The sequence below is a fragment of the Schistocerca americana genome, chromosome 3 (assembly GCF_021461395.2).
Source record: "Schistocerca americana isolate TAMUIC-IGC-003095 chromosome 3, iqSchAmer2.1, whole genome shotgun sequence".
NCBI classification, from domain to species: domain Eukaryota; kingdom Metazoa; phylum Arthropoda; class Insecta; order Orthoptera; family Acrididae; genus Schistocerca; species Schistocerca americana.
In genome coordinates this window covers 631,598,663-631,619,992 of record NC_060121.1, presented here as the reverse complement: position 1 = coordinate 631,619,992, position 21,330 = coordinate 631,598,663, and the positions used below count along the sequence as shown (strand labels likewise).

At 39.1% G+C, this 21,330-nt stretch overlaps 1 protein-coding gene across 3 annotated transcripts in view; it reads left to right on the top strand.

The window, feature by feature from the left end:
* Positions 1-534: 534 nt before the first annotated feature.
* Positions 535-21,330, top strand: part of LOC124605164 (WAS/WASL-interacting protein family member 2-like) — an 84,717-nt gene continuing 63,921 nt past the window's right edge. For 2 of the 3 annotated variants that reach the window (XM_047136651.1, XM_047136649.1), the window contains exons 1-3: positions 535-710; positions 11,616-11,825; positions 21,100-21,264. In XM_047136651.1, coding sequence (XP_046992607.1) covers positions 11,651-11,825; positions 21,100-21,264 — 340 coding nt within the window. In that variant the 5' untranslated portion in view covers positions 535-710; positions 11,616-11,650. Of the gene's footprint in view, positions 840-11,615; positions 11,826-21,099; positions 21,265-21,330 lie in introns of all 3 variants that reach the window. The other variant, XM_047136650.1, reaches the window with a different exon arrangement.

Genomic DNA, 21,330 nt, shown 5'->3' with positions numbered 1-21,330 from the left:
CGGTAACCGAGGGAAAAAAGCTGTGGCCTACAGCTATTGCCGGGATCTACGTGTCCGCTCTGAAGAGAAATTACAACACACACGCAGGATATCCAATAAATAACAAATCAACTCTCATTAAGTGCAAACAAATTTGGTTCTTTTTGTTTCCAACTAGTTTTAAAAGTAACCTATATTTGACACGGACACTTAGGGCAAGTTATTTCCCGTAGTCGACGGCAACGCTACATGATTTCTTTGACCAGAAACGGTTATCTAAAATATTACTAATTGCATACATTTCGATCTTCAAAATAGAGACTGTACATGTCACAATTTCAAGTCGTAAACATTACTTTCAGGCACAAGCACACACACTTGCACTATTAAGTTATCATCAACATATGTTTCTTCTTTTTTCTTCTTCAAAAACTTGTCGCTTGGTCAAAATATGTTTTTCATCCCGTTCAAGAGCAAACAGGAACAATTTTTTTTATGTACACTGATATCTTTATCTTCGACATATAATGCCACCCACAGAGACTGCGGGTGCCGCCATATTGCCTAAAGGTGGAGTTAGAAAGCGGATGTGGTGTGACAAAAGTTGTCATCTCGTAGAGTTTACTTGAAGCAAAGTGGAATAGTGTTCGCAACAAAATGATCATTGATATTCAACTATGTGGCTACATTTTAGGAGTTGAAAGTGAAACTGCATCGAATCAGTGAATTTAGTAAGTAATGGGGATTGTGATCGCCCATACGATTTAAGCGTGTAATGGCGTGAACTAAAAAATGCTTATTTTGGCGAGTGAAAGAGGTCACAGTTAATTCAAACCTGAGTTTTCGACCGTCCTCAAACGGTGTGTATACATATGCGGTTGTCAGAAGTTGCCCTTTTAGTGTCTGTAGATTTTTTAATCAAACGTCTCATGTCCTTGTAAGGTAAAATTGTGGGTTAATGGTAAAGACCTTCTGGACAAGTATGTGTCATGATCCTAACATGAAGTAGCTTAAGAAAATGTACACCTTAGGTACTCCAGAGTTAATAAAGCTGAATGTATTTGACACTGTGATTGGAGTAAAATGCTGCACACTTGACATTTCATTGAGTAAGCCACTCCTAGTGTAAGGCTTCAGATTTTTTAAGTAGTATCATACATCTGCGAGTACGTCTTGTTTCGTATTTCGCACCCTGACTGTATTCAGAATTTTGCACCAGTTATTACGGAATTGATATAGATACCACTGTTCTTGGTACATCTCTACTGTGGTGTCAACTATATAGAAGTTAACTGAACTTGCAACTGAGATGAAAGCAAATGTTTATTTTAATAGTGTGTATATAGTACACTAACCAGTGTTTAGTAAAGGCACCTACTAATAATCGTATGCATTGTGGTATGTGAAAAGAAGGGTTTTAGGAAACACCTTGATAATAACTGTGTCAACAAGGTTTTAGAAAATTGTGCAGTAATATGTGATTGGTATCATGATGTGGTTGCTGTGACATTAAGCAATATCAATAAGTTATGCAAGCAATATTTGTTTTCCAAAATATGAACTATAAGTAAATAGATAGCAGTCTATGTGACGGTGTTCTGCATGTGTTTTCATGTGACACACACATTTTATTTTAGTTGTTTGGGCTGTGAACTCAAATGCACAAAAACAAAACCGTACTACTATTCATAGTTATCAGTAATGACATATAATGTCCTGGTTGTATTAGTTTACCGAATTCTCTGAAGTGAAGCAGATGTTTGAAAATATTAAAGCTAAGTGTTTGAGGTGTTGTTATATATCTCATGGTCTCTGTATGTGGCAATAACAATCAATGCACTGTGCTAGGTATGTGAAGTGTTGCTACTTTCATTGATTAAATATCCTTACAAATTTTCTTAGCCTACATGCTACTACAGTCACTTACTTCATCATTATTTACTTCACTTCCAGTTACTGACTGAGGTTGTGCAGTGATTAGCCCACTGGACTCGCATTCGGGAGGATGACGGTTCAATCTCGTGTCCGGCCATCCTGATTTAGGTTTCCTATGATTTCCCTAAATCGCTCCAGGCAAATGCCGGGATGGTTCCTTTGAAAGGGCACCGTCGACTTCGTTCCCCCTCCTTCCCTAATCCAATGAGACCGATGACCTCGCTGTTTGGCCTCTTCCCCCAAACAAGCCAATCCAATCACTTCCGGTTAATAATGTAACTGGTAACTCTTCAGCTGTTCATTTAAGAGCTTCATTCATTATACACATTCATTATTGCTGGACATAAATGTATTTCAACAGTGCAGCTGGAAATAAGACTGCAGATTATGTGATACTCTTTGGAAGTGAGCAGAAACTCAGTTGATCTCACCTTCTTTGAAACAGGTTAAACATAACTGGTATGTGACACTTTTTATCCACTTTTCGTTGAGGAGAAAAGTAAGAATGTAGCTGTGTACACGTTGAAGGCTGGCCCTAAGTTATCCCAAGTTGCAAGGGGAATCCTCAACCTGTTATCGTCTGCCCGAGGCTGAATGATGATTTTCTAAAATGTCAAGAAGGACCCTGCACATGCTGTCCCCCCCCTCCCGATAAAAAGAATCCAGTAGTATTATCTCCACCAAGAAAAAACAAACATATGATATGAAGTGGCTTTAAAAGGGACAATCTTTAGCAATTAAGTCTATTTCAAAGCGTAAACTAAATACTTCTGAGAGCAGCAGCAGCAAAACTTAAGGATCTGACGTAATGTGTCAAAACAGGTGACTGTGTGAGAATATCGTAAACATTAATGCGGTTGGTTGAGCAATGAAACTGCATATCACAATGCCTGAACCAAATACTAAAGAGGACTAGGATGCACATTAACGGTTTCTGTGTAGTAGACAGTTTGTATAGAATAAGAAGAAGAAGAAGAAGAAGAAGAAGAAGAAATCTCTTACAGGGACATTGGAGATGTCTTGTTATTACAATTTAAGAACAACAGGCATGTAAATAGTTACAGGTGTAGCATGACAAGGAGGCGACAGGTATCGATCACGACCTTATAGTACCAACCATCCTGGCATTTGCCTGAAGTGATTTAGGGAAACCATGGAAAACTTAAATTAGGATGGCCATGCTGTTTACAACAGTGCTATCTCATTTAGTTTAAATGTACAGTATTGTTTTACAGGTAAGTTATTTAGTAATGTGAAAGACTAACACTATACTGTTCATTTCTCATTCCCAGTCACTGCGCACAACACACACTGCATGCACATTGTTACATAACATTACACCCATCATCACCAGATGTCAGGACAATTTTGTGTCCCACAACTTCTACATCTACATCTTTTCTCTGCAAACCACCGAGAGGTGTATGGTAGAGGGTACATCCCATTGAACCATTTAACAGGGTTTCTTCCTGTTCCATTCACATATGGAGTGCGGGAAGAATGATTAACTGCCTCTGTGCTTGCAGTAATAGCTTTAATTTTATCCTCACGATTCCTAGAGTAATCATTTAAAGCTGGCTCTTGAAACTTTGTTAATATACTTTCTTGGGATAGTTAACATTTATCTTAAAGAGTCTTCCACTTCTGTTCCTTAGGTATCTCTGTGACACTCTCCCATGACGTAAACAAACCTGTGACCATTCGTGCTGCCCTTCTCTGCATATGTTCAATATCCCGTGTTAGTCCTATCTCGCATGGGTCCCAAACAGTTGAGTAATAAGAACAGGTCACACGAGTGATTTGTAAGCAATCTCCTTTGCAGACTAATTGCACTTCCCCAGTATTTTACCAATAAACTAAAGTCTACCACCTGCTTTAATCACAATTGAATCTATGTGCTCATTCCATTTCATATCCCTTTAAAACTGTTACACCCGGGAATTTATATGAGATGGCCAATTCCAACAGTGACCCATTCATATAATAGTCACAGGGTAGTGCATTTTTCCATTTTGTGAAGTGAACAAGTTTTATTTCTGAACATTGAAAGCAAGTTGCTGATCTTTTCAACACTTTGAAATCTTATCGAGATCTGACTGAATATTTATAAAGCTTCTTTCAGATAGTACTACATTATAGATAACTGCTTGTTCTGCGAAAAGCCTGATTTTTACTGTTAATATTGTCTGCGAGATCATTAATGTACTATGTGAACAGCAAGGGTCCCAACACACTTCCCTGGAGCACACTCGAAATTATTTGTCCCTCTGACAATGACTCTCCATCCAAGATAACATGCTGTGTCCTGCCTACCAAAAAGTTCTTAGTCCAGTCACAAATTTTGCTTGATATCCCTTATGATTGAAATTTGACAATAAGTGTAGGTCGGGTACTGAGTTGAGTGCTTTTCAGAAACCAAGAAAAACTGCATCTACATAATTGCCTCAATCCAAAGCTTCAAGTTGTCGTATGAGAAAAGTTTCACATGATCAATGTTTTTGGCATGGAGGTGGTCATTCTGCTAGAGATACCTCATTATGTTCAAACTCAGAATATGTTCTAAAATTCTGCAACAAATCGATGTCAACAATATTGGATGGTAGTTTTGTGGATCACTTCTACTATCCTTCTTATGACGGGTGTGACCTGTGCCTTTTTCCGAGAACTGGGCACAGTTTTTTGTTTGAGGGATCTAGGATAGACTGTAGTTAGAAGAGGGGCTAACTCAGCCACAAATTTAGTATAGAATCTGACGGGTTCCATCAGTGCGTGGAGCTTTGTTCATTTTTAACGATTTCAGTTGTTCCTTGACACCACTGACACTAGTACTTATTCATATTTTCAATAGACCGAGAATTAAATTGGGGCAATTCTCGTGGGTTTTCCATTGTAAAGGAACATTTGAAAATGGAGTTATGCATTTCAGCTTTTGCTTTTCGCCCCCATTATCAGTTTCTGTCTGATTCACTAGGGTCTGGATGCGAACTTTGGTGCCACAAACAGTCTTTACATATGACCAGAATTTCTTTGAGTTTTGTGAAATATCTGTTGCAGTAGTTGTTGAAACCATCACATATTGCTTTCTTGGCAGCCAAACACATTCATTCAGCATCTCTCTATCTATAACCCTATGCTTTTACACATATTATGCTGTAATCCCTGTTTCTTTAGAAGTTTCTTTACAGTCATTCTGTACCATTGAGGTTCCCTTCCATTGTGAACTGTTCTACTGGGTACATGCCTCTCCAGTGCTTTGTCAGTTATGCTTTTAAACTTGAGCCAGAGTTCCTCTACATGCTCATGCCCTGTGGTGAAAGTTTCAAGTGCCTCATTGAGGAATGACACTACTGATTTTTTTTGTCTAGATTACTGAACATATACATTTTTCAGCTTGTTTTAGTTATCCTTTTTATTTTGGTAATCGTTGTTGCCACAACCACGTCATGATCACTGATACCAGTTTCCACGTGGACATCCTCAAAGAGGTCAGGTCTTACTTGCTGCCAGTAGATCCATTATATTTCCATAATGAGTGGGGTTCCCAACTATATGTTCTAGATAGTTTTCAGAGAAGGCGTTTAGTAATGTTCAAGGATGTCTCATCATGCCCACCACTAACAAAACTGTAATTTTCCCAGTTGATTGTTGGATGCTTAAAGGCTGCACTGATAATTACAGTGAGATTGGAGAACTTAAGTACAAGTCAACTGAGGTTTCCTCTAAAACTTTCAGTTTCATCAGGAGATGAATCTGGTGAGTGATAAAATTATCCAGTTTCATTTTATGCCCACCCCTGTTACTGAATCTTGCCCAAACAATAATTTCACATGCAGCTTCAATTTATACCTCAGTGAGTTTGAGTTTCTTGTCCGCTGTGACAATACACCACCTCTATATCCCATTTGCCTTTCCTTTCGTTATACACTTAAATTTTCCCCTAAAGTCTTATTGCTATCAATTTTATGTTTCAAACAGCTTCCTGTATCTAGTGAGCTTCATTGCTTTTCACGAGTGCTTCAGACATTGGTACTTTATTGCAAATGCTTCGGCAGTTTGCCATTAGGAATTTAATACTCTCACCTGTTGAGGGATTTCTTTTGATCGTGCAGAGATACTTCCGGGTTTTCTGTAGCTGTCATTATCTTGATTGGATGGAGAGTCGCCTAATCTAAAAGAAACCTTGTGTGCACCCCATACACAGTCAGCTAGCTGGGTAGCAGCGTCTGACATTTAGTGTGCACCTGACCTATTTAGGGGAATCCTACAGTTCTCAACCCTATGGCGCAAGTCCAGGAAGTCGCAGCTTAGCTTGTCATTGAACCTTTGAAGTATCTGGTTCAGTCCTTCCACTCAACTTGGAACCAAAGGACCGTAATCAGCTCTAGGGACAATACTGCAAATTGTGAGCTTCGTTGAAACTCCACACACAAGGCCTGTCTTCTCAACATTCTCTGCCAGTCACTTGAATGACCTTGGAGCCCAGACAACAGGCACCATTTGTTCCAATGTGCCCCACAATCTGCAAGTGCTTGCACCCTGTCCCCTCAGCTGAATGTCCTACATGGTTTTTAACTTCCAAGGTGTTCGCCTTCGATCTTGATGGTGCAAATATTTTTGATCACTGTGATATGCCATTTTTCATTCGATGTTCATGGTACTAGTTAATAGTTTGTTTCGAACATTCCTTGAAGGTCAACGATGTCCATTTTGTGAAGTGTAATCCTTATGTGCCATAGCAGGTTGATCTCTGCGCTCCCAGACACTCATTTTTGTCACGATCTTGATGCACAAGGTAAGTCATGAGCAGCTTATTTTTTTTTTTTTCATGATATAATTGTTAACACAGCAGTTTCAAATGAGCCTTACTAAAGATTGAATTTGTGACCTTGCACACAGGGTATTCCTTATTAGATTGTAGTTTATAAGTTGTAGTCTTCCATACGTTCTTACAACTACATGTACATCTATACACTGCAAACCACTGTGAGGTGCATGGCAGAGGGTCATGGTGTACCAGTTATCAGGGTTTCTTACCATTCCATTCACTTATGGAACGCGGGAAGAATGATTGTTTGAATGCATCTGTGCGTGCAGTAATTTTTCTAATCTTATTCTTGTGATCCCTATATGAGTTATATATGGGGGGTTTCTGAGGTTACCATTAATATTGTCTGCGAGGTCATTAATATACAACATGAACAGCAAGGGCCCCAACACCCCTTCCAGAGGTACACCTGAAGTTACTTGTACATCTGACGATGATTTTCCACTCAAGATATGCTGCATCCGTCCTACCAAAACATCCTCATTCCAGTCACAAATTGCACCTATACCCCATATGATCATACTTTTGACAATAAGCGTAGGAGTGGTATGAGTCAAATGCTTTTTGGAAATAAAGAAATCCTGCGTCTACCTGGTTGCCTTGATCCAAATGTTTCAGTATATCATATGAGAAAAATGCAAGTTTAGTTTCACATGATCAGTGTTTTTGGAATCCATGCTGGTTGACATTGAGGAGGCCGTTCTGTTCAAGATACCTCATTATGTTTGAACTCAGAATATGTACCAGCATTCTACAACAAATCAGTGTCAAGGATATTGGACGGAAATGTTGTGGATCACTTCTTCTGCCCTTCTTGTAGACGGGTGTGACCTGTGCTTTTTTGCAAAAACTGGGCACAGTTTTTGTCCGAGGGGTCTACGATTGATGGTAGTTAGAAGAGGACCTAACTGACCCACAAATTCAGTATATAATCTGATTGGGATTCCATTGGGCCCTGGAGCTGTGTTCGATTTTAATAATTTCAGCTGTTCCTCAACATCACTCACACTAATATTTTTTCATTCATCTTTTCAGTGTTATGAGGGTGAAATTGGGGCAGTTCTCCTGGGTTTTCCTTTGTAAAGGAACATTTGAAAATGCAGTTAAGCATTTCAGCTTTTACTTTGCTACCCTCAGTATCAGTTTCTGTCTCATTCGTAAGGGACTGGACACTAACTTTGGTGCTACTAACAGCGTTTCCATATGACCAGAATTTCTTGGGGTTTTCTGAAATATTATTTGACAATATTCTGCTGTAGTAGAAGTTTCTTTAGAATGACTTTATACCACATAGGTTCCCTGCCATTATGAACTGTTCTATTGGGTACATCTCTATCCTGTGCATGGTCAACTATTCTTTTAAGCTAAAGCCATAGTTCCTCTATATGCTCCTGCCTTGTTGTGAAAGTTTCAAGTTCCTCACTGAGCTATGACACTACTGCTTTATCTTTCTCTAGTTTGTTGAACGTATATACCTTTGTTTTAGTTGTCCTTTTTACTTTGGTAATCATTGTTGCCACAACTGTATCATGATCACTTATACCAATTTCAGTGTGGACATCCTCAAAGATATTGGGTCTATTTGTTGCCATTAGAACCAATATATTTCCATAATGATTGGGCTTCCTAACTATCTGTTCTAAGTAGTTTCCAGAGAAGGCATTTAGTAATGTTTCGTAGATATCTCTGCCACACCTACCACTAACAAAACTCTAGTTTTCCCAGTTAATTGTTGAAAGTTTTCGGTTACATCAAGGAGATGAGTCTGGTGGGCGATAGACGGATCCAGTTATCATTTATGCCCACCCCTGGTATTGAGCCTTGCCCAAATAATCTCATGTGAAGTGCCAATTTCTATCTTGGTGTATTTGAGTTTCTTGTCTAATGAGACAAATACACCACCTCCATTTCCCATTTGCCTATGCTTTCGATATACACTTAAAATTCCCCCCCAAAATCTCACTGCTGTCAATTTCAGGTTTCAACGAGCTTTCTGCATCAAGTAGTATGTTAGCTGCTTTCTGATTTTCATGAGCACTTCAAACTCTGGCAATTTGTTGCAAATGCTGTGGCAGTTAACCATTAGGATTTTAATACTCTTACCGGTAGGAGGCATTTTTATTTATTTATTTTTTAAATCTTACGATGATAATTCCAGGTTTCTTTCAGCTATCGTTAACGGGACTGGATGATGAGTTGCTTAATCTATAAAACTGTTGTATGCACTCACACACAGACAGCTATCTGAGTAACAGCCTGTGATGTGTAGTGAACACATGGTACATTTACGGGGCCCTACAGTTCTCAGAACTAACACAAAAGTCTAGAAAGTCACAGCCTAGCTTGTCACAGAACCTTGGAATTATATGGTTCAATCCCTCCACTCAACTCAGAACCGAAGGGCCGTGGTCAGTTCTAGGGACAGTGTTGCAAATTGTGAGCTTCATTGAAAATCCATGTGTAAGCCTGTTCTTTTCAAACTTTTCATCCAGTCACTGAAATGACCCAAATAGGACCTTAGAGCACAGATGAGTTATTCCAACATTCACCACAATCTGCAGTTGCTTGCACTCTATTCCCTCTAAAAATATGAGTGCTGTAATAGCCTTGTCAACATGTTGAATGAGACTCTCAGGTGTACATATTAAGTGCACCTGGAATCCTTTCCTGTTGCTTGTTGTCATTTGCCTAAGGGGTGCCATCATTCTCCATATATTTGAAATTCTGATAATTAATAGAACTTAGCTTTTCATATTTTCCTCCTCCTTGACACCAGACAGAACAGTTTCCCAAAAACAGGTGAATTTGATTCCACAGGCTCAGGTTCAGTGTGAGTCCTTATTGATCCCCGTCCACCCTGTATAGGACAGATGGATCTACCATTGACACACCACTCACAGTCAAGTAGATGAATAATGACAGATCCTGTACTTTCTGCAGAGGAGACAGGATCCACAATAGAGGATAGTACTCGAGATACCTCTGGTGCCGCTATCGCAGGTACACAGCTCTTGAGAGCTCTTCCAACACACCATTCCGCAGCAGCTGCCAATCATTTAACAGCAGTCATGGCGATTTCCAGCTGCTTATGAACATCAGCCAACTCATCACATGTTCGAGAACAGCATTCGCATTGGGGCTGCATTTTGACTGTTGCAGTGTATTACAAGGCAGTGAACAAATAACTTTAATTTAAGCCCACTGGTTATCTTTTAATCTGTTGAGCTAAAAAGTTACCGATTCCGTATAAGAATTGAAGCAAATACACAAAACAAGATTTCTATTAAGACAAGACAAAAACCTGTGGTAAAAGTTACTAGTTTCCTAAAATATTTTGAGGTTAGTTCCAGTTGTTATCAAACTCAAAAACAGAGTTAATTTACAATGAATGCAGGTAATACATAGGAATAATCCTGTTTAATGGGAAACTAGCTGTAAGAGAATATGTTAGAGTATATGCTACACTAACTAAATCACAAATGCTGATTTACTACAAACTGCTTGTAGGGTATGCGAAGGACAAGGATACCTTCCAAAAAGTCTAAAAAACTCACACTTATTTGTCTTGATATACAATGAAATTTGAAATTCAGGGGTGATTTATTGTTTATCGGAACTGTGAATCACACTCTCTGATTTTTTTGTGGTGGTGGGGGGGGGGAGGGGGGACAACCCCTGTGTATGCAAAACACATGTACCAGTACCTTACGAAAATATAGTTTTCTAAGGTCAGAAAATTCTCAAATATAACCTATTTCTCATGTAATTGTACAATGAAATTAGGGAACGATTGTTTTCAATGAGTGTAGGCCTACTGTTCTCAAAATTTTCAAAAGGGCACAGTTAAGTTTAAGCCCATAATTGAGGATAACAGTACGAGTTTATCAAGGCACTCGCGAATGTTTGAAATTTCACAGTAATTCACAATACAAAACCTGAATTATTTGGAAGAATCCTCTGTATTATGTTTTAAAATTGTATTATTTTAGGGGTTGTAATGATTGCTTGATGTTGAATAATAACCTTATTATTATTATTATTATTGTTATTGTCATTTTTCATGAGCAGTCTTAACATTGACACTTGCTATTGAATTATTTTTACCATATTTCCACTGGATGGACTATATGGATTCAACATGTACGAGTTTAGTATGTTATTAAGAAAGTGTGTGTGAATTCAGATAATAAACTTTAACTTCATTGACGTGGTATCTTTGTTTCCTTTTAGCATCCCTAAAACTTTTTGTTGGTTTCCTTTATTAAACATCTTTCATATAACTTAATAGATTTCTATATATTTTTTACTTATTTAAGATAGCTGCCTACAACACACTGAATCAAGTAGCATATTTCATTACATAGCTCGATCCTAAACTCTCATTTTTTAGCTAGTCAGGAAAACAATAAAAACTTTGTTTCTGTCTTCTGCTTATTGCATGTTGTAAGTGCATTTTTTGTACTTTTGGCAGACATTTAACACCCTCCCCCAAGGCACCAAGTATTCTCTTTAATCGCCATTTAATCTCAGTGTAGCCATTGTACTTGTGCATGTCCACATACAGAGTTTGCTTTTGATGTAGAGTGGTACTGTTCTCTTTTTTCAACTCGGTGACTTTCTTATCGTAAAAATGAGAAAGTAGAAAGCTTGTCAGCTCCTAGATTTAAAAGTATTCCCAGTGAAACTGAGAAAAATGTGTTTTAAAAATGAACATCATGAAGGGTATTAGAATTGCTTATAAGAGGCTGCAGAAACATCAGTCCATGTCTGGATCTGCTGTAAAATTGTAGATTATGTGTAGAATGTGTGTAACCTTTATAATTAAATTTCTTGCATGGGTTTTTTTTTTTTTTCATTATTTTAATTTTTTCTGCAGGGCAATAGGTTAGTGGGTGAGGTGGGAGTAGCAACATGCCGTTCCCACCCCCTCCACCACCACCTGGACCACCTCCACCACCTGTTTTTGGAGGCGGAACACCAAAACTTGCTGGTGATGAAAGTAGGAATCAACTGCTGCAGTCAATTCGGAAGGGCACAACTCTAAAAAAAACTGTTACCTGTGATCGAAGTGCTCCAATAATCTCAGGTAGGCATAAATCATGTGGGTTCTGTCCAAGAAAGTCATGTAATTAGTTTCTATGCCATTCCAGAGATAGAAGCATATTGTTGTTCAGTCTTTGTTGCAAATGATTTGATGCCACAAGTCACCATGGTTATGTAGGGCTGAATCATAATTTTTCATGCATTTGATATACTGTGTCTTTTTGTGGTAAAATAGGCATCTTAAAATCTTGATAAAACTCCACGCAGGATACGGAATATGGAGGAATTATATGTGCAAGATAAAAAATCTATTCACCAAAGGGGCAGGAGGAACATCCACCCAAAAGAAAGTTATAATTATGCAAGCTTTTGGAGGCAGTGGCTCCTTCTTCCAGCAGAAGTATTGAGGGTGAAGGAAGACTGGTAAAGGAAAAGGATGGGAGAGGTCTAAGTAAAGGGGTTGATTTCCGAAAACTCACCCAGAACCGCAGGTCAGGGGTGACTTACCGGAGAAGGAAAGACTGATTGCTGGAGACTGCATTGGATGAGATTTGAAAACCTGAGAGCTTAAAGGTGGAAGACACCTTTTATATTGTCAAAAATTGATTGTTTTCACTGTTACATATATTTGCAAGGCAGTATGTAGCAGTACTATAGGTGACAGCTACTGAAATCACTTAGTATACCATTCCAAATTCATCACTGAGATTACTTCTGACCTGCTTCACCACAAACTGACTTGTGATCTTTGTCCAGAGCCATAGGCAAACTCTACGAACAAGCAAGATGTATTATTTGTTGACCATAGTGTAGAACATTGCATTAGGGATCTGGTTAATTGTTTCCCTTGCCATACTATCATTCCCCTCCCCAACTTTGTTCTTGTCATGCTGTCCATCCGACATAACATCTTGACCAAGTCAAGCCACACATTAGGAATAACATAGAAAGTGAGAGTTTTCCTGATTTATAGACAAAAGTAGATACACGATGCCACTTGCTGTTCCTTATATTTGCACCACTGAAGAGATCCTGAAAATTACAGAGTGACCAGTATCCACTTCTAAAGTTAATTATTGATACAATCTGAGACAATAGCTGATCCATCTCATTTATTAATGCTCAGGGTATGTGCCTTTACAAGCTCTACAAAAAAATTAGCTGGACAAGTCATTCAAAACTGTAGACAAACCAGGCTGCAACTTCTATACAAACAGGTACCATAAACTGAGAAACATGTGAGTTTGTCAGAATCTAAAGCAGGCAAGTCATGAGTAGGAAATCTATTGCCATCGAAGTCCAAACAGGAACCCATCAGCAGCAAATACAGGCAAAGCTGAATACCAAAACACTGACCAAATTATTGCACTATTCTTTATAGAGTACACAAAGACTGCTATAGAACATTGACACACACAAACAATTAAATGGCTTATAACAGACTGCAGTTTGTCTTTTATTGGCTCAACTCCAACAAAATCTGAGCTGACAGCTGTTGAGGAAAAAGGTATTGATTCAATATTTGTTATTACGCTAAAGAATATATACATAAGTGCTTCAGCTTCCATTAGACTTCTTCAAGATAGTGAAAAACACAAAATTGAAAGAGGAGTGGGGCAAGGAGGTTCCGTGTCACCAAAACTATTCTCATTATTCTTACAGGAAATATGAATATAAACTGGGAAGAGGAATGGATGTGTGTTAATGGAACATACCTAAACCAACCTGTGACTGAACATGCTGTACATATCCCATTGCATAGTCGAACTCTGCCTTGAAGGCATTTTCATGCTCAACATCAGCTGCCCCATCATCATCGTTCTCACTTAGTCATGCCGTCCTCTTCTTAGGTGTGTTCTTCTACATCTCCATCTCCATAGATACTCCCAAGCCACCATATGTTGCGAGGCTGAGGGAACCCTGTACCACTACTAGTCATTTCCTTTCCTGTTCAGTTGCAAATAGAGCAAGGGAAAAATGACTGTCTATGTACTTCTGAATGAGCCTGATTTCTCGTCTCTTACCTTCATGGTCCTTATGCGCAGTGTATGTTGGCGGCAGTTGAATCGTTGGCACAGCTTCAAATGCCATTTCTCAAAATTTTTTCAATAGTGTTTCTTGAAAAGAGTGTTGCCTTCCCTCCAGTGATTCCCATTTGAGTTCCTAATGCATCTCCATAACACTTACGTGTTGTTCGAACCTACCGGTAAGAATTGTAGCAGCCCACCTCTGGATTCCTTTGGTGTCTTCCTTCAACATGATGTAGCACAGATCCTAAACACTCAAACAGTACTCAAGAACTGATCGCACCAGCATCCAATAAGCAGTCTCCTTTACAGATGAGCCACTCTTTTTAAAGTTCTCCCAATAAACCAAAGTCGACCATCCACCGTCCCTACCAGAGTTCTCCCATGCTTGCTCCATCTCATATCACTTTGCAACTTTGCACCCAGATGTTCAAATGACTTGACTGTGTCGAGCTGTACAGTAGTAATACTGTATCCAAACCTTATAGGTTTGATCTTCCTACTCATTCACATTAAGTTAAATTTTTACACATTTAGAGCTAGCTGCCATTCACCACAACAAATAAAAATTTTGTCTAAGTCATCTTGTATCTTCCTACAGTGACTTCGACCACATGGCATCATCAGCAAACAACCACAGGTTGCTGCCCACCTTGTCCGCTAAATCATTTGAGTATATAGAGAACAACAGTGATCCTATCACCCTTCCACAGGGAACTTCTGACGATACCCTTGTCTCTGATGAACACCCACCATCAAGGACAATGTACTGGGTTATATTACCCAAGAAGTCTTCAAGCCACTCACATATCTGTGAACTTATTCTACTTATTTGACCTTTGTTAACAGCTTGTACTGGGACATCAAGTCAGATACTTCCCGGAAGCCTAAAAATATGGAATCTACGTGTTGCCCTTCATCCATTGTTCGCAGTATATCATGTAACAAAAGCACAAGCTGAGTTTTGCACGAGCGATACTTTATAAAACAGTGCTGATTCACGGATGTAAGCAAGCTCCTCAGTCTCAAGAAAGAGTATTATATTTGAACTTTTATAAAACAATGCCGATTCATGGACATAAGCTTCTCAGTCTCAGGAAAGAATATTCTATTTGAACCGACAATAGGTTCAAGGATTCTGCGGTAAACTGAAGTTAGGGATATTAGTCTGTAATTTTACGCCTTCATTATTTTACCTTTTTTTTATATGTTGTAGTCACCTGCACTTTTTTCCAGTTGCTTGGGACTTTGTGCTGTGCAAAAGATTCGTGATAAATGCAGGATAGGTAAGGGACCAGTGCTGTAGAGTACTGTTTGTAAAATCAAACTTGGATTCTATCCAGGCCTGGTGATTTATTTGTTTCTCTATGCCAGGAGTGCTTATTACTATATTGTGTATATGGAGTCTGTCGGATGGCCAAATGACGGTATGTTTGTACGGTTCTCCTGTGTGAACAATTTCATGAACGTGAAATTTAAAACATCAGCTTTCATTTTGCTATCTTCAACTGCCACACCAGACTTGGTCACAAGATCAGTCAGGCATAGCAATTCTGTGTGTGTGGATCACTTCTCATACTTTTGTGTGATGTTCCTGGCCCACACATTCATGGAGTCTTGATAGATACCCTCTTGATCAAGTTGAGAGTTTTGCTTGCAAGACTTGTACTGCTCTTGTGGCCACACGGTGGGTATGTAAATGACTTAGCAGCTGCTCTTACTCATATGTTTGGGAAGCAGATACTAGGTAGCCTCATAACTAAATGACATCTCAGTTGAGTTGAGCAGCTTGAGGTAAGAGCTCTTTAACTGTCCTGCACACTTAATTCAGGTTGATCCTCCATATGCCGAAAGCAGTTGCCTTTTTAGATCACCGATATCCCTTGCTGATTCATTTACATACTTGACAGTGTACGCTGCACGACTGTACATTTGGAGTGTAAATGGAATGTCCATTTCTTTTTATATGAGCACATCAGAAGTAAAAGGATTAAAGATGTTGGTCATAATTTGTGGCATGTCTCACTTAAAGGTGAACATTGGCATGTGCAAGCTAGCTCTGATTATATCTAGATACTCGAGCATGGTCAACTTGGTGGCTATCAAGAACTGGGTGAGGTAGTGTCTCCAGCTTTTGGTGCAAATTCTTGGCATGAGTGTGCAGAGCTGAACAAGGCCATCAATCAGTGTTATGGGAAGCAGCTCATGCGTCATATCTATGGGCCGGGATGGTGTGTTAAAATGGCAAGATATTTCGCCAAATTTGGTGCAGGTAAATGTGTACCGAGGAGTCTGTAGAGTGTAGTTGTTCAGCTCTGACATACCTTCCTTCGCTACAGTAAATAAATCGCTAATGAGTTGCACAGTGTTATTGGAATTCTATGTGGAGGAAATAGTGGTAGCGGCTGAAAGAGGTTTCGCAAAGGCGCTTCGTAACTCCAGCAAGCTTGTAGAAGTAGATACAACGCATCACAGAGTTATCGTTCATTAACTCACATCTTGTAGATCAGTTCATGCCAGTGAAGATCTGCACTGCTGCTGCTGCTGCTGCTACTGCTGCTGCAGCAGCAGGATTTTTGCCTTCATGTTTTGGATTTTGCTGACTTGCCATCTTGAGCAACTTCAGCTAACATATTTAATTCATGCTTACTGTAAGGAACAAAGTTGGCTTTCCAAGTTGTTGTAGCATCTTACTATTCAATCAATATTGAATGCTGTTTTGTACCATTTTCAGAAATGTCAGATTTCTCTGTATACATGACTCAAGATATTGTTTCTCCTTGATCATGCAACATGTTGTTTTCTGTGTTACCGTAGTACCATCCACGAATGGTGGCATTTTGCGCAGGTCAAGAAACGGACGGTATTGCATTGTTGCCGGATCCAGGCATCAGTTGCGGTATTTGCATACATGTGGTTTGCACGTGATGTAAACATGCATCCTGCAAATTATGTCTCCTACTTGCTTATGCAGAATTTGTCGTTTATCACCACGATCAGTCATGACAATCCCCAACAAATGGAATACAAATTTGCTAAATAACTTACTATGATCACATTGGGTACAATATTCACAGCAGAACACTACTGAATTCTCATTGGCTGTTGGAGAATGCGTGACATAGATGCACAAAATGAGCCTAAACCCGACCACCTTTGTTTGTGACTCAAACTGTAACACATCTGAACATGGCTTATATGACCCGCAATCATAGGATCTTCATAACCATACAGATGACATGATGTGGTGTCATAGCCTGATGGTCTCGATGATGCACGTCACTGTTAGTTACCACATATGGTGTGACCATTACTGCTGCCGTGAAGAAATGCACTACACTGTAGTAAGTGGATGAAAGTAACAGCTCCTCCACATGCATCTTGTAGATTATATTCAGCAGCATATTTGATTGTGCTGGAGTTCTGTTGACACACAAATCTTCGTTCCATAGAAGTGTCCTCTCCTTGGGCATTAAGCACTCTGTCTTGACTTCGTAGTTGAGCATCTCGATCAGAGCATCATTGTTAGTTGGTGCCTTCTCACTGAGCTCTTTCAAAGCAATTCAGTTGATTGTAATGTTGTAGAGCTGATAGAGTAGGATATTACAGCCATTTCTTCACAAGACCTTATAACCTCTCCACTAACATACAAAAACATGCGTGTAAGCTGCATCTTTATATTCCATTGAGTAACCATTGACCAAGTGGCGAGACAGCTGTTTAACTGTCTGATCTACACCAATGGGCACATTGATAATTGACCCAACAATTCCCAGTGCACCTCCATGCTCCAAGTGCTTGAGCTGCATAAATATCACTCTGGGTGATATGAGCCAACTAATAATGGTATCCAATGGTGGCAGTTTATTTGGCTTCAGTGGGTACAAGAAGCCATTTGATCTACTTAGTATGGACAACCACCTGCCATCAGGACTCCTAGTAAAATTACTACTTGTAGAAAGATCATATAATTGAGGAATGCTTCTGCCAGTATAGTGTGATGTCAAGCCTTTACTCTTTTCAAATTGCATGGGAAGCATAACTGACTGCACACACTGCAAGCAAAGCTGAACTCTCGTGCAATGATGGCCTTGACAAAATAATTTGCACTGTTCGCTTGTGATTTTCCATCTCTTGATCTCTGTGATGTTATTGAGCAACCAACCAGTCGACTGTAGCACCCTCCATCAATGTACACGTACTGATGCCCAGTGTTTCACCACCGGTTGACAACACAACAATATTTGGTGGTTGGAATATAACTTTACACAAAGCTAATTTGCAACAGTCATGCACATGTGCCTGCACTGGTATGATGATAGCACAGCCAAAACGAATACTATATGACAAACATGTACAGACATGATATATCAGTTGTGAGCTCAGCCATTGTTCACACATTATAACTCTCATAGTTATTACAATTCAGATCTGACAATATTTTGCCACTAAAGAAAGTTCAACCAACAAGTAGATAGACATATTCGTCTCAAAAGATTAATCTTTAGATAGTAGTTACTGGATGTAATGGTGGGTACAAAGTTCAGAAATCTGGAAATGCAGTCTGTTGATCACACGCCCTTCCATACCGCATTCAAATGATGACATTGACAGGTAATGGCTCCGTGGACATACAGCGTAGTGTAGGCTTCAAAGTCTGACATTGGAGACTAATTTTTTCATCACTGTGCCTCTTTTTGTTCACAGATTTGTTTTTGTGTGAGGTTTCACCTATTACTGTTTATTGTTGTCATGATGACATTAGCTTTTCACTTTTTAAATCGGAGATTGGCTCTGTATTCACTGATGATCTTAAGAAAAGTCAACGCATTGCAAACAATTACCACAAGACAATTACTAAAAATGCAGTGACATTGGATAACTATGTTTTTTGGAATCCTGGCATTGAAAGTGAATGATACATAATGATTGTAGTGTCTCATAATTTGTTGTGTATGCTGGTTTTCATGTTGTTGGTGGTGGTGGTGGTGGTGGTGGTGGTGGTGGTGGTGGTCTTCAGTCCTGAGACTGGTTTGATGCAGCTCTCCATGCTACTCTATCCTGTGCAAGCTTCTTCATCTCCCAGTAACTACTGCAACCTACATCCTTCTGAATCTCCTTAGTGTATTCATTTCTTGGTCTCCCTCTACGATTTTTACCCTCCACGCTGCCCTCCAATACTAAATTGATGATCCCTTGATGCCTCAGAACAGGTCCTACCAACCGGTCCCTTCTTCTAGTCCAGTTGTGCCACAAACTCCTCTTCTCCCCAATCCTATTCAATACCTCCTCATTAGTTATGTGATCTACCCAACCAATCTTCAGCATTCTTCTGTAGCACCACATTTCAAAAGCTTCTATTCTCTTCTTGTCCACACTATTTATCGTCCCTGTTTCACTTCCATGCATGGCTACACTCCATACAAATACTTTCAGAAACGACTTCCTGACATTTAAATCTATACTCGATGTTAACAAATCTCTCTTCTTCAAAAACGCTTTCCTTGCCATTGCCAGTCTACATTTTATATCCTCTCTACTTCGACCATCATCAGTTATTTTGCTCCCCAAATAGCAAAACTCCTTTACTACTTTAAGTGTCTCATTTCCTAATCTAATTCCCTCAGCATCACCCGACTTAATTCGACTACATTCCATTATCCTCGTTCTGCTTTTGTTGATGTTCATCTTATACCCTCCTTTCAAGACACTATCCGTTCTGTTCAACTGCTCTTCCAAGTGCTTTGCTGTCTCTGACAGAATTACAATGTCATCAGCAAACCTCAAAGTTTTTATTTCTTCTCCATGGATTTTAACACCTACTCCGAATTTTTCTTTTGTTTCCTTCACTGCTGGCTCAATATACAGATTGAACAACATCGGGGAGAGGCTACAACCCTGTCTTACTCCCTTCCCAACCACTGCTTCCCTTTCATACCCCTCGACTCTGCCATCTAGTTTCTGTACAAATTGTAAATAGCCTTTTGCTCCCTGTATTTTACCCCTGCCACCTTCAGAATTTGAAAGAGAGTATTCCAGTCAACATTGTCAAAAGCTTTCTCTAAGTCTACAAATGCTAGAAATGTAGGTTTGCCTTTTCTTAATCTTTCTTCTAAGATAAGTCGTAAGGTCAGTATTGCCTCATGTGTTCCAACATTTCTACGGAATCCAAACTGATCTTCGCCGAGGTCGGCTTCTACCAGTTTTTCCATTCGTCTGTAAAGAATTCGCGTTAGTATTTTGCAGCTGTGACTTATTAAATGGATAGTTCAGTAATTTTCACATCTGTCAACGCCTGCTTTCTTTGGGATTGGAATTATTATATTCTTCTTGAAGTCTCAGGGTATTTCGCCTGTCTCATATATCTTGCTCACCAGTTGGTAGAGTTTTGTCAGGACTGGCTCTCCCGAGACTGTCAGTAGTTCTAATGGAATGTTGTCTACTCCCGGGGCCTTGTTCGACTCAGGTCTTTCAGTGTTCTGTCGAACTCTTCACGCAGTATCGTATCTCCCATTTCATTTTCATTTACATCCTCTTCCATTTCCATAATATTGTCCTCAATTACATCGCCCTGGTTTTCGTATTGAATTTTATGGGTCATTGTATGTTGACAATGCAATAAAGTTTGTCTTTGTGGAGTTGGTAAATCAAGCACCATCCTCTAGGAAAGTACAAATCCCTTTAATGTGTACGAAAGACACCTTCTCCAACTTATGCATTGAACGCAAACAAGGGATATTTGTTACAACATTTTATTTATCTGAACAGTGACATTATTTTTCATTGTATGGGATGTGTGGCATTTAGTTTCTGTAGTTATGAAATTTGAGATTCAGATGTAGTCCAACACTTTGATTTTGAATGTCCATTATGTTCCTGAATTGCTCCAAAATTAGGTATTAATTATAATTAATTACATAAATTATTGAGTATATTTATTAAAGCAATGTTATCAGTCCAAGAAGTGGTAAGATACTAGTGAACTTCCAGTGTCATACTGTTGCCTAACAGAAAATTAATATTTTGTGATTGTATGATAGTACTAATGTTATGAAAAGCAACAAATAAGAGAAAAATGAACAAACCCCCACTGTCTCTTTTACATTCAGATTAAAACTTTTATTTCTGACGCATTTGTACACTCTTGCTGGAGCTGTTTATCTTCATTTTGGTTAATTTCAGGTGTCAAAAATTTGTATACTTTCAGTGTCTCGTATTTGTTGTACAGTTTATACATTGTAACCTCTTTGTTAGTAATGGATGTTGTCCATTGAAGTATATTTTTTGCAGGGAAAGTCAAAGGTTCAGACAGCAGTAGCATTAATGGAAGCACTAACTTCAGCAGCAGTAGCAGCACTAGATTCAACAGCAGCAGCACAGATTTCCCAAAAAACAATGGCCTTGGTGGTCTTTTCAAGGGAGAAATGCCGAAACTGCGACCAACTGGGAGACTAGGTATGTTACCGTCTACATTTCATGGTATGAGTAATTAAATTTATTTATAGTGGCTGTTGCAATTTT